The sequence below is a fragment of the Leptonychotes weddellii genome, chromosome 6, assembly GCF_054177405.1.
Source record: "Leptonychotes weddellii isolate Sample4059 chromosome 6, ASM5417740v2, whole genome shotgun sequence".
NCBI lineage: Eukaryota > Metazoa > Chordata > Mammalia > Carnivora > Phocidae > Leptonychotes > Leptonychotes weddellii.
Genome location: NC_138374.1, coordinates 98,632,918 through 98,647,683, shown reverse-complemented (window position 1 = coordinate 98,647,683; position 14,766 = coordinate 98,632,918). Strand labels below are relative to the sequence as shown.

At 40.9% G+C, this 14,766-nt stretch overlaps 2 protein-coding genes across 4 annotated transcripts in view; one reads left to right on the top strand and one right to left on the bottom strand.

Moving 5' to 3' along the window:
• Window positions 1–14,766, bottom strand: part of COLGALT2 (collagen beta(1-O)galactosyltransferase 2) — a 101,876-nt gene that overhangs the window by 10,713 nt on the left and 76,397 nt on the right. For all 3 annotated transcript variants that reach the window (XM_081824741.1, XM_081824742.1, XM_081824743.1), the window contains 2 exons: window positions 7,314–7,390; window positions 3,414–3,520 (listed from right to left, as the gene is read on the bottom strand). In XM_081824741.1, the coding sequence (XP_081680867.1) occupies window positions 3,414–3,520; window positions 7,314–7,390 (184 nt within the window). The remainder of the gene's footprint in view (window positions 1–3,413; window positions 3,521–7,313; window positions 7,391–14,766) is intronic.
• RGL1 (ral guanine nucleotide dissociation stimulator like 1) overlaps window positions 1–14,766 on the top strand; it is a 329,410-nt gene that overhangs the window by 261,630 nt on the left and 53,014 nt on the right. The window lies entirely within an intron of this gene.

The following is a 14,766-nucleotide window of genomic DNA, read 5'->3' as shown; positions in this document are numbered from 1 at the left end:
CAAAAGTGGAGTTGCTGGATCATATGGTAGTTCTATTTTTAATTCTTTGAGGAAACTCCATACTGTTTTCCATAGTGGCTGCACCAATTTACATTCCAATCAACAATACAACAGTGTTCCCCTTTCGTTACATCTTTGTCAACACTTGTTATTTCTCGTCTTTTTGACAATGGCCACTCAAAAATATGAGATGATATCTCATTGTGGTTTTGATTAGCCTTCCCCTGATAATTAGTGATGTTTAGTACCTTTTAATGTACCTGTCGTCTACCCTTTAATGTACCTGTTGTCTAAAGAATGTCTTCTTTAGAAAAATGTCTACTTAGATCCTTTGCCCATTTTTTAAGTCAAGTCATTTGGGTTTTGTTGTTGTTTATGCTATTGAGTTGTATGAGTCTTTATATGTTGTGGAAATTAACCCCTTATCAGGTATATGATTTGCAAATATTTTCTCCCATTAGGTAGGTTGCCTTTTCATTTTGTTGATAATTTCTTTTACAATGTAGTCCCACTTGTTTATTTTTGCTTTTGGTGTCAAATCCAAAAAACCATTGGCACAACTAATGTTGAGGACCTTATCCCCTATGTTTTCTTATAGGAGGTTTGTATTAATATAAACCAGATTGCTATACATTGAAATGGTCATTGTAATCTCCATGGCAGTCACTGAGAAAATAACTACAAAAATGTAGTAAAAGAAACAATAAGAGAATTAAAATGATAGAGTAGAAGATATCTTTTTAACCCAAGAAGGCAATAATGAAGAACAGAGTGACAAAAAAGATGTAAGACATATAGAAGACAAATGGAGACTGACAGACATAAATTGGGTACATTAAATATGAGTGTATTAAACCCTACAATCAAAGGCAGAGCTTAGGAGAATGAGTTTTTCAGAACATGATTCAACTATGTGCTGTCTACAAGAGACAGACTAGATTCAAAGACACAAATAGGTTTAAAGTGAAAGGATGAAATAGGATGTAACCAATAACCACAAGAGAGTTGAAGGAGCTATATTAATATTTGACAAAGTAAACTTTTAAACAAAAGCAATTATTAGAGATAAAGATTAATAAAAAATCAACCCATCAGAAAGACAAAAATTGTAATTATACATGCACCTTACACCGGAGCAAAAACATGAAGCAAAAACTGAGAAACTGAAAAGAAAGATACTTTTAACAATAATACTGGGAGACTTTAATAAGACACCATCAATAATGGGTAGAACAACAAGGCAGAAGAACAACAAAGAAACAGAAGACTTGAACAACACCACAAACCAACTAGACGTGACATATCTATAGAACATGACACCCAACAGCAGCAAAATACACATTCTTCTCGAGTTCACATGCAACATTCTCTAAGAAAAACCTTGTGTTAAACCATAAAAACCATATAGATCATAAATTGAGCCTCAGTGATCATATAAGGCATGTTCTCTGACCACAATGGAATTAATTAAAAATCAATAACAATAGGAAATTTGGAAAATTCACAAATATGTGAAATTAAACAACACACTCCCAAATAGCTAATGGGTCAAAGAAGAAATCACAAGGGAAATGAGACAATAGTTTGAGATGAATGAAAATGGAAACAAGGCATACCAAAACTTATAGGATGCACTTAGTGTAGTACTTGGGAGGGTTAGTAATAGCCATAAATGCCTATATTAAAAAAGAATACCTCAAATGAATAATCTGATCTTCCACTTTAAGAAATTAGAAAAAGGAAGGCAAAGTAAACCCAAAGCAAGCAGAAGGAAAAAATTAGGACTAGAGTGGAAATAAGTGAAATAGAGAATAGACAAACGATAGAAAAAAATCAACAAAACCAAAAGTTGGTTCTTTGAAAAGATCAACAAAATTGATAAACCTTTAGCTAAGCTGATCAAGAAAAAAAAAAAAAGTAGACTCAAACTATTAAAAAAAAAAAAGGAATGAAAGAGTGGGCAAACACTTATTGACCTTAGGGAAATATAAAGGATTATAAGATAATACTATGAACAATAGTATGCCAACAACTTAGATAACCTAGGAAAAGATTAATGAATTGTTAGAAAATTACAAATCAATGACTCAAAAAGGAATAAACATTCTGAATACACCTATAACACCTATATTGGGCTTCATCAAAATAAAAAACTTGTTTTGCAATGGATGCCATTATGAATTGAAAAGACAACACATAGGAGAAAATATTTGCAAACTGTATATCTGACAAGAGACTTGTATGAGGAACAAATAAAGAACTCTTACAATTCAACTAGTTTCCCCTGGTCCATGTGGCCTATAAATAAAATCTGGGCTCTTAGGTATTTGAAGCAGTGGTTCCCAAACTCTCATGCACCAAAGAAAATGTTGCCAGATTTAGCAAGTAAAACATGGACATCCATGTCAAATTTACTTTACTTTTAAATTTGACCATCCAGTCAAATTTAAATTTCATATAAATGATGAATAATTTCTTAGTGTAAGCCCATGCAATGTTTGGGATGAATTTAACTGAGTGTCCTATATTTTATGTGGCAACCTTACCTAAGAATCACTTTGAGGCTTAAGTTCAGATTCCCAGGTCCTGATTCAGCAGCCCTGGGCTGGGACTCAGGAAGCTGCTCTCTCTTAACCTTGGAGACCTGACATGGGTGTCCAGGCCACATTCTGAGAAACTCTGATTAAATTCTCTGAAAGTCATAAGAAGCTTCACAATAGCTTCTAGCCATACTCCTTAGAGCCGTTCACATTCCAAACTAAGAAAAAACATGGAACTGCAGGTTTTACAAAAATCTACGCCTTGAAATAAAGTGTCAGATAAAAGGGCAAAGGAAAGCAAAATAATAAACAACAGCTATAGCAAAACTCTTGAAGGAATTCAATGAAGTTCCCTGTGGGACTTTCCTGCCATATTCTTGGGAAAGGTGATCAGCCCAGGCAGGCTATGGTAAGATCTCACACAACAGGATATACAGATCGTTATGCATTTTTCCTCATTTATTCTCCTCAGGTGGCCCAAGTTTGGCCACTTTGCTCTAAATCAGGCTCTAAATGCAACTCTAAATGCATTCCTTCCAATACACTTTGGAAAGCTGGAAACCACCACAACCATTGCAAAAACCCCCAGAGAAAGGGGAAAATCACTTCCACTGTGAGCCTTCAGCATAATGAAGGCCAGAGTTCCCTGGATGTTAAGTGGATTTCAGGCCTACTCTACATGGTGAAATTAATTTAAATGCTGCTATCATTCATAAAGCTTTTCCCAAAGTAGGCTGCATGTGGCCGTTATAACAATATGTCTATCTTCTAATGACTCTAGATTCCTCCCGCTGAGCACTAACCCTCTGTCAGAGAGGGCACCTCCCCACTCCAGCCATATCTGCAAGGATTCAAGAGAAAAACCCAACCCACTTTCCATCCACAGCCTCGACAATCTTGACCTCAATCTCTTGCTCGTACAGGGTGCGTAACATCCGGTCCCGCCTGTCCTTTCTGCGCTTGAGGTTGATCATGAAAATCTAACACAGAAAGAAAAAAGGAAAAGAAACACAGATCATTCAAGTCTTACTTTAGGCTGTTTGAAAAGTTAAGTAAATGTAAGGACCAAAATTTTAATTAGAATAAGGAGTGGAAGAAAATAGGGAAAACCGTGGTGAAGATCTGTTTGTATTTCATATCAAGTCAAATCATATTAAATCAAACAGAATGACTTTCGAAACCGAACCATCTGCAGTGACTTCACCCTCTCTTTGTTTCTCTGATGCTTGTTGGTGGACAGGTTTGCCGTGTTCTTGAGATAGGAAAGTTCAAAAAAATTACTCTTCAGGAGGCCAAGTGTGAATTAAACCCCAAATAGAAGACTCCGAGGTAGGAGGCAATTGGGCAAGTGTGTTAGATTTGTCAGCCGACGTAAGTCTACATCCTGACTGTTATTTACTAAGTGCCTTGGCCCAGTTCCCGTGCCTCAGTTTCCTCATCTGTAAAACTGGGGTGATACTGGTCCTATCTCATGGGTTCTAAATATTAGCTATTCTTAAAGTTCATATCCACTCTAATAAATTTCAAGTCATTCAAGGAATGAGAAAAATCTAGTCTTAACACATTCCTTGCATTTCCAAAGGTTCCAAACAGAATTATCAAGGTCTCAATGTTAAGAGCTTCTTGGCCAGAATTGTTCAACTCCCCTAGAGACAAGGGAATTTCTCTGAAAGAAGTAAAGAGAAGGGGCCCTACCCTTGGAGGCAGCCCTTTGACGGAAGGGAGAAATGGAAAAGCATCATTTCCACAACATACTAGTCCATGAAGTCCCCAAGAATATGCATCCAGATTCCTTCCCAAGGGGGTTGGGTCCATCTTTAGCCCCTCATCTTAGCCCCTACATTCCTGATGGCTGCCCTAAACACATACATATCATGAAGCCATGGCAGGGAGTTATGGAGAGTGAGACAGTCCTGACTACTCTCAGATTTAAGGAGCCACAGAAATACCTCAAGACTCATGAACGCTATTACAGGTAAATATGTGTATTCCCAAGGTCCTTTTGCTACAAGTAGTAACAAACTCGCTCTGAACATTAAATTAGTCCTCTAAAGTACGAGACTTCAGCTGCCAGCAAGAAATATTGATGACACGTAGCATGGAAAAGGAGAAACCCATAGGAATAAGTTGAATGATGTTGGCTTCATCTTGACTTAACCACCAGATGACTTTGAGGAAGACACTGAATGCTTCAGGGTCCAGTTCGCTTGTTCATTAAAGGGGGCGTTGAACAACTTCATCTTGCAAGTACAACACAGATTAAAATGCCTATGATATGTGGTTTAGATAAAGCTTGCTTTATGTCATGCCTAGAATAAAGAAGAAACTATGTCTTGTAACCAGCCTGGCGTTCAGACTTTACTGGAGATGAAGCTTTGGTTCACATAGTCATTCTGAATGTAATCGTCACTATGTTCTATGTTTTACTGGATCAAAACCTGCACTAAAATTTCAACCCTTCCTTCCAAAATATCCTCACTTCTATCCCTGTGTAAAGCTCTGAGCAAAGAAACTGATGGGAAAACAAGATGTCCTCTTGAAAGAAATTATCCACTTAATTTAGGGCAAAGTGAATTCAGTGCATCATGATTTCATTACTTCTCTTGATTACCTGAGTATTTTTTTTTAAAACATAATTCTGTGGTGACTCTATTTGCCTTGTTACTTGGGACTTCATAACTTAATGGGTTGTGTTCTTTTACATTTCACGTTCTTCCTGTTTAGGATCACAGTGTGATGGGCCATGTTTCATCCCACAATTTTAAAAGATATGGAAAGGAAGGGGCATTTCCTCCTGTGTGTACATGGAGCTGCCCAAGGTCACTCCAGGAGAACAAAAACAAACCCAAACAACCCCCCCCCAGATGAACAGAAATACAACAAATAGTCCCCTCAAACCAGAGACTTCTAGTCTGGGAAGACTTTTGTAAATAATAATTCAGTCCCAGCTTCTGCCAGGACAAGTGCAGTAAAAATTGTAGCCATGAAGGAAAAACTCAGACGGCTTGCTCATACTTAGTGAATAGTAAACAGAGAAAGAGCCACAGAGCCAAACGCAACCCAGACACTACCAACAAGGTCATGGAGTTCTGGGAGAATGAGAAAGGCCTGTGAAAATCCCTTTTTCCACCATCTTATCTCTCTTCTAGAGCCCAGGTTAATTATTTCCTGCACCTGTATCACCTCCTAGAGTTGGCATTTTCCAAAGACTTCTAGGGTGACCCAGGACTTACACCCCCATCCAAATGGAAGGCCAGAGCTAGAAGATCCTGGTTTTGCCCCATTTGATTTCCTTCGGCTTGGTCCCCATAGGAATGTGTTTAACTAGAAAAATGAGTCTATGTGAAGACACTTGTGTTCTTTCACCTGGAGAACTGAAGGCTGATGAGGGTTGCAGGGAAGGACAGCTCTAGTAAGATGTGGAAGCTGGGACAGTGCGTGGTGTGGACCAAACTTTTCTGCAGCCCCAGTTGTTTTTAAAAATTATTTGCACTTTATTCTAATTCCTCTCTTCCACATTAAAATCATCTCTTCTCATTCTGCCCTCTGTGGAAACATCATAGCTGCTAACTCTTTCTATTTAATATTCATGAAATATTCTTTTCCATTCCTGAAGCCCAGATTCATATCAATTTTATAAAAGAAATACCAATGCCCATCCCAGGAGCTTTTAGATGGCTGTACCTGGGGACATGTGTGACCCAGCACAGAATGATAAGCAAGGCTTTTTCTTTCACTGGAGCAATGGCAAGAGCACACAGCGCAAAGCCTGGCCTATAACATACCCAGAATCCATGGAAAAGTTCTATCTCAGTGTGTGGATTCCTCAGGCACCGTCCTACTCTTTAGATGACCAAAGTCTTGAATCCTGATCAGCAGCTACATGACATAAGGGACCCGCAAAGGATTCAGTGACTTGGAGTCACACTTCGGCCACTCCCAAGTAGCTGTTGTGTATATTACCAAGAGAGGTATCTCTTTATATTCTTGCTTCCTTCTTCATGCAATCAAAACTTTATATTAAATATGGCCCTCGGAGTGCTATTATGAAGTTCTTACCCACTGAAAGGCAGAATTTTACAACAGGTTTCTTTTTTTCTCTTTTTCTTTTTCCTCTCAACCCTGCCCTCAACCTTTTTCCATGGAAGAACGGCACAGAGAAAATAAAGCACAGACTGTTCCAGAATGGTTTCTATCCACTCAGAATAAAGTTAAGGTCCTCTAATACTTAAAACATTATCCTCTTTACCCTTGAATCTTTATAGAAAGGTTTACAAAATATAGCAGTATCTGCTCCTAGAAAAACATAAAATTCACTCATGATTAAATACTAACTTCTTTCTAACCCAATGATTAATTTGTTTTTACCTTTTACCTTTTTAAAAAAATTATTTATTTGAATATAGTTGACACACAATATTACATTAGTTTCAGGTACATGTGATTCTCGTTTTTTTTATCTTTTATTTTTATTTATTTTTTTAAATAGGCTCCACACCCAACATGAGGCTTGAATTCACGACCCCGAGTCCAAGAGTCGCATGCTCCACTGACTGAGCCGGCCAGGCACCCCAAATGCTCCTTTTTTAAGATAAGAAAGCTGAGACATGACACAAATTGGGTTGTTTTCCCAAGACCTCGGTGCCTTTTCAGCAGCCAAGCCAGTTTTGCTGACTCTCCGATGTAAGATCAGGCTCACACTCCAAAATAAACATGTAAACATGCCACAATAATGCACGTGGGTGCACATGCACACACGGGCACCTTTCCTACCTCATCAAATCCCATCTTGTCTGGATATTTAGGGACAACTGAAACAAACTGGGAGGGTTCCATTGGAGGACCATCAACTGGAAGACACAAGAAACACATAGAGTGCTTTGTTAGTGAAAGGCTCAGGGAACAGAATTCCATCCACACACCTGGTGTCTAGGAACACAGTCTGGATGTCCGGGGCAGGGGATAACTGCTCAGCAGTTCTCCAGGACTGAGTGGATACACAAGAACCCTGATGGCCAGGGCTTCCAGAATGCTTGTTCATACGCAGACTGCAATATTCACTCCATTTCCCTTAAGACTTATTTTCAGAGGAGATGAGAGTCAGTCTAGGATGACGGTTAAGAGTGAAGGCTCTGGAGTCAGATGATCTGGGTCCAAACCTTGGTCTGGGAAGGTCTGGAAGAGTTAAGTGACCCTCCAAGCCTGTCTCTTCATGTGAAAAATCAGGATAATAAAAGTGTATCTCTTGGGGTGTTGTGAAATTTAAATGAGACCTGCATGCAAAGCACTCACCACCAGTAAATTGACATAGTAAAAATTCAGTAACTTTTAAGCTATTACTTACTGTGGCTCATAATGAAAGACCTCAAAAGTAGGCCAGACTTCTCCTAAATAATGCTTTCTCTGTATATTTTAAAGGGGACTAGTCTGGGACTATTTTTATCCCATTCAGACCAGTAAGAAATTTACTGTACAGGTATGCAAAAGGTCCTTTATTTTAACAGGAACTTGCTTTTGAGGGCCAATCCACATCCCAAAACTTGGTACAGGGCTAACAGGTAAATTTCCAGATGGGAGGCACACTGCATCTTAAGTAATAAAAGATTCGTTTATTTCATACTCGAAAAAAAGTTTTCTTTACAAACTATACATTTGAAAGGTCGGAAGCAATGCTGAGTGGAGAATCTGGAAAGGTCTTGAAGATTTTTGGAATTGCAAATCCAAAGTACTCATTTGGTTTTCCTTAAAGGGGTAATACAAAGAAAACACAGTGAGAGCTGGTAACTCGGGTGGTTTGAGGATCTGTTGGTGGTGGCCATCACCACTATTCAGCATTACCCATCTCCTCCAGTCCAGGCAGATGAGAGGAATCACTTCCTCAACCTTGAAGTTGGTCATGGCCTTGTGAACTGCTACTTCTCAGCTCTCCAAGCCCTCCTTCCATTCCCACCCTTGCCCACCACAACAGTCACAGCAGATGTTGATATTGGAGAAGCCGCATATTTGAAGCAGCCTAGAATGATGTGCCAATATCGGGAGGACAGCTGCCCAGAAGGAGGCCAGGACCACTGCGGACTTTGAATTGCAAGAAATAATGCCATTGCTGTAGGAAGCCAGCGAGATTTTGTCACTATTTGATATCCCAGCATAACCTCTTCATCCTTCTGACTGAGATACTGTCCAAAGAGTATTATTTGTTTAACTTACCCTTCCCTGGGATATTAAAGAGAAACCATGACATCCAGTTTCACTTATGATTGAATGATGTGAAGTTCTAGAAGGTAGTGAGACAGGTTTCCTAAGCCAAACACAAGAGTTGGTCTCATTCATTCAAGCCTAACCCCTATGGTCACATTCCTGTGAATACACAGTGCATGTGTTTCTGTTTCCATTAGAAGCCCAGAATATTTTGTTCCTTTCTGCTCCACCCCACTCCTCATTAATTTTTTTTTTTAAATCAACAAATATTGATGGAAGAGCCACCATGTACAGAGTTAGGCTTTTGAGAGAAAGAAACTTAGCATACAAACTCCTTTTTGTTCATAATGTTGTTTGAGGAGCTGTCTGGCTCTCCCTCCTTGGGTCTTGGAGTTGGGAGGGGGTTATATTTTGAGTTCCTCTTTTCACGCTGTTGGTCTCTGTTTGGCACTCACATGGCCTGCGTGGCTTTAACATTTCAGCCAAAGAGACTGCTTTTAGCCATTTTGCTTCCATCAAACAGGGGCAGTCATTGCAATCACAGGACAAGTGTCCCCCACAAGCCACAAATGGCTGGCTTCTGAAAGCCACCATTGAGCAAAAATATGAGAAATATGTCTGGGTTTTGTCCCCGAAGACAGAGCAAAGCCACTGGGAAAGACAGGGAATGATACAAGTTAGACCTAAGAAATTTACTGTGCAAGGAGAAGAGATGTGTCTTTGCTTCATCAGAGTTGAAGGTCAGGTATATCCCAGCTTTGGTTGAGGTCATTTCTGACTCCATCGTTCATAATTTATCAGTCCCTCATTGAATCCCTCCCTAGACATAGCCCCTCACTGTGCCACACCAATTGAGACAATATGTTTTACTGGCTACTGGATAGTTTCAAGACCTAGGAATAATAATCACAACTACTATGATAGAGATCTTATTATCCACTGAACTCTGGGCTACACTCTTGACATATATAATCACAGTTATTTAATTTTCACGACATGTACCATGGGATAAGTATGAGTGTCCCTATTTTTACAGATAAAGAAACAAAGGCTTCAACAACTTGCCCAAGGTCACAGAGCTGATAGAGCTGGTACTTGAACCTAAGTCTGACTCCTGAACCTTTTACCCCCACTCGGCCTGCCCCCAAAGCTGGTCCTTGGTAGCCATTGGCATCAAGCTGGTCTTGGCAACTGGGCTGAATTCACAGAAGCTCAGTTAGCTAAGTCGTTGCTCCTGGGTGACCATCACTTGTTGCTTTTTCTGTAGTCTACACTGGAGCACGCACTATCCAGCAGTGTACCAATGCGCCAGCTCAGTCATGCCCCCCAAAATATCTGAGAGATCATGCTTGTACCAAATTCTAACTAAATCATAATCATTTAATCATAATCCTGAGGTTGTCCTGAACTTCTTGGATTGCTGTAGCCACCACCCTAGCTCGGATCCTCACTCACCATGATTGGGCTGGGTTTTTTTAAATTTTATTAATTAATTAATTTATTTAAGAGAGAGAGAGGGCATGAGCTGGTGGGGAGGGGCAGAGGGAGAGGGCGAGAATCTTAAGCAGGCTCCACATTCAGCACGGAGTCCAATGCTGGGCTCAATCTCACGACCCTGAGATCATGACCTGAGCCAAAATCAAGAGTCGGACGCTTGGGGGTGCCTGGGTGGCTCAGTCGTTAAGCGTCTGCCTTCAGCTCAGGTCGTGATCCCAGGGTCCTGGGATCGAGCCCCACATTGGGCTCCCTGCTCTGCGGGGAAGCCTGCTTCTCCCTCTCCTACTCCCCTTGTTTGTGTTCCCTCTCTTGCTATGTCTCTCTCTGTCAAATAAATAAATAACATCTTTAAAAAAAAAAAAAAAAGAGTCGGATGCTTAACCGACTGAGCCACCCAGGTGCCCCCATGCTTGGGCTGTTTTAATATTTTTCAAACTCTCATGCACTTGGTCTTGCTGCATTCTAACTCGTTATGCACACTATTGTCAAAATAATCTTCTTCTTCAAGCACAGCACTGGTCTTGACCACAACAGTCACACTCAACACTTTGCAATTTGTTAAGTGCTTTCATATTCATGACATCATTTATCTTCATTTATCTTTTGGTTGTTTTTATAGATGAAGAAATTGAGACCCACCCAGATGTAGACTTGCCCAAGGTCAAATAGGGAATAATTGGTGCCAAGATCCAATAGTGAGTGATTGGTAATATTATTAGACCTTCCGACTTCATGTCCAATAATCTTAATAATCTTTACATGACATTCTATGGCTCCAGAATGTTGTTACCGAGAAGGGCACTGAGATCTCCCATCACCTCATGCTCTGACTTGCAAGACCAATCCCCTCATGCCTTTTATATAACCCATTGACTTCTTTCACCTTGACAAGATCTAGCCTCCTGTCATTCATCCCCCAATTTTCTGTACAGGAAGCACATTCCCAAATTTTCTGTACAGCTCCTAACATATGAAGTGAGTAGATACATGTAGAATGATGGGCAGAGTGCTTCCTGTGCTCCTTAGCTGGTGCTACACCCCGTCTCCCACCCCACCCCAGCTCCTCACTCTGCTCTCTGAAACTCCAGTCTGTAATTCATCAGCTCTTTGACATTTTTAGTCTCTTACTTTCTCTGAATGTCTCTTTACCTTTTTATTTTAACTAAAATTTGGCTTTCCTTGGAGGACACTGCTTCTCTTTCACCCGCCAGAGTAGAAGCTGATTTTTCTTATCTCCTCCAATTCACTCCCAAACTGTTTCCCTTTCATCCCTCAAAACCCCCAGCTTCTTTGAAGTGTAAGTTAGCACCCTCTGCCCCGTAGCCATGCCCCCCTCAGCCACTGATGATGACAGCCTTTGGCTCACAATCTCGTTGTTCCTGCCATCATTCTTCAAACTTTAGCATCCGCATGGTGATCCACCTGACAACGGGGCTGCTAGGTCCTGTACTAACAATCATTCTTTCAGTGACCCACTACCATGTCTGCCTCCATCACCTCTTTCATGTACTCATGTCCATCGGTATCCAACCTAGATTTCTTGGGCTAGCGCTCTAACCACCCCTTGTAAAGACTCTTGATCTGCTTCCACTGATCTTGCTTGGTAAAATCCCAATCCTGCTTAAACTTGATTATCCACTTACTCAGCCCCAAGAATACTGCAAGAGAAATTCACACAATTGTGTTGACTGAATCACTTTAAAATTACAACCACAGATGTCACATTGGCACTCGACACTGCCAAATGATGCAGCTATGCTTCCATAGTAAATTTACTTTCCCACTCTCCGAGCTATCTGTTTTATGCCTTGTCCTCTTTCCTGGCACCTCCAGCATCTCTCTCAAGCTGATGGACTACATACCTCATAAAAAAAAATAGTCAAAGTAGACCTGGCTTTTCCTTCCACCTCAAGTCCACAAACCCAGCTGCATCTGTACCTACACATTCTTCCTTCCCATCTGCTAGGGTGGAAGAAGCCTCTCTGTTCCCACCTCGGACAACTTCTCCAATACTGTCTTAGATTACAACGCCTCTTGTTTTCTCAAGGACTTCAGCCTCACAACTGCCTTCTTCTCCTCTACATCATCTGGTTCTCCTTATACACTGAATCCTTCTTGTTAGTATATGAATATGCTAAAATCTTGTTGGTATATGAATATGCTAAAAAACAACACAGAACAACTTCTCCTTTGATCTCTCCTTCCCTTTCGGCCACCATCCTATTTCTCTATCGCCATCTCAACAAGCTTCCGCTTTCTCAACTCCCCATTGTCCTCCCTTTGGCCTACTCCAGTGGGCTTGTGTCCCCATTATTGCACCCTAGTAGCTCTTATCAAGGTCATCACAGATCTTTATCTTGACAGAACCAATGTTAAATTCCCTATCCTCATGTTACTGGACTTCTCAGCCACAGCTGGCTCCTTCCTGAGACACTTCTCAATTTTTCCTTTTAGCTTCTTGGCTGTTTGTCTCCCCCAGGGATCTGTCCTGTTCCCTCCCCTCTTCTCTTTCTATGATCTTTTACTAAACAAGTTTGCACTGTTCCATGACTTCAAATGTCCTTTTAATGCTGATGACTTTCAAATGTCTGTCTCCAGCTGGAGTATCGACCCTGAACTCCAGACTCATATCCAAATATCTCTGAACTTCTTCACTGAGATGTTTTAAAAATATCGTAAGCTTACATGACCAAAACTTCCCTCCCCAAATATTTTCCTATTTCATTAAAGGGTATTCCAGGCCCAAATCCTGGTGTCATCTGGATTCCTTCCTTTCCTTTGTTGGCTGCATCCAGGTCTCTGTAAGTCCTGTTGGCTCTACCAACAAAATATATCCTAACTCCATCTGCTTCTCATCACCTCCCTGCTACATCTTGCATCCCAACCACCATCTTCTCTCACCAAGAGAGAGGAACTGCTCCTCCTATACTCAGATGTCCACACCACAGACTGAGTAATCTTTCTGAATGCATACATCACATCATGCCACTCCCCCCGCCCCACCCCACATGTTATCCCATTACTCTTAAAATAAAATCTGAATTTTTTGCTGTGGCCGCAAGGCTCTGCTTGATCTGGACACATCTTCCTTCATGACCTCATTGCCTTCTACTCAACTCCTCTGTACTCTGACCACACTGGCCTGTTGTTCTTGGAGCATCACAATCTCTCCTAACAACCTTTGTAGTTTTTTGGGGTTTGTTGTTGTTGTTGTTGTTGTTTTGTTTTGTTTTGTTTTAAGTAGGCTCCCTGCCCAGCGTGGAGCCCAGTGCAGGGCTTGAACTCATGATCCTGAGATCAAGACCTGAGCTGAGATCAAGAGTCAGACACTTGGGCACCTGGGTGGCTCAGTTGGTTAAGCGACTGCCTTTGGCTCAGGTCATGATCCTGGAGTCCCTGGATTGAGTCCCGCATCGGGCTCCCTGCTCGGCGGGGAGCCTGCTTCTCCCTCTGACCCTCCCCCCTCTCATGTGCTCTCTCTCTCTCTCTCATTCTGTCTCAAATAAATAAATAAAATCTTAAAAAAAAAAAAAGAGTCAGACACTTAACTGACTGAGCCACCCAGGCACCCCTGCAGTTCTTCCTACTTGGAACACTCTTCACCCAAGTATTCATGTGGCTGCTCCCTTGGTAGATTGTCTATCTCTCTGTGTTGGAACATAAATTCCTTGGTGAAGCTTCTGCTGATTTTGCTCACTGTTGTATCTCCAGCATCTTGAACGATCCATGGAATATAGTAAGTGTTTAATCAGTACTTACAGCCTGACTCTCTTCTAAAATCTTCCTTGCTTCCTTATTGCTTTCAGGATGGGCATTCTGCCTTAGCTGGGCAATTCAAGGGCCACAACAATTAAGCCACCCTAACCCTCAAAGTTTATTTGCTTCTACTATTCAAAGCCAACTCTCTTCCAGGGTGAGAATGCTTTTTGGATGGTATCTTTGCTCAGTCTGTTTCCTCTGCCTATAGTGCCCTCACTGTATCACTCCTTCTGTTTAAACTTCTAGCAAAGCCCAGCTTGAGAACCACCAGGGCTTGGTGGACTCTCCTAGAACACACCTGCCCACAGCAATTTCTCCCTATTCCAAATTCCAACCGGTCTTATATGTGCTCCTCTTACAAAGCACTGTACTGCACTATTGGGATCTTTTAATGGTTGTCCTGTGTCTCCAGTTAAATAGGTACACCCAAAACAGAGAATTGGCTGTAAAGTGTTTTGAATCCTTCATAGAGTGACTCACAGATTGTAGGAAGGCATTCAATGTTTGTACATAAATATAATTCTTGTTCTAATGCTGCAATTGGGATAGTCTATTAGCAGCCAGATTCCAGATGCTGTGCAAAATGTTTTAACATCTGGCTCATCTTTCCTGAGGACACTTGACAGATATGATTTCATGATTAATCCTTTTCTTAATCCTACAGTGGCCTCCGTCTGTATTTCTGCATTATTACCCTCAAAGGTTTATTTTTCTAATCATTTTTCTTACTCCAATTATGTTCTACTTTTTAAAATTCAGAATCTGAAATTTT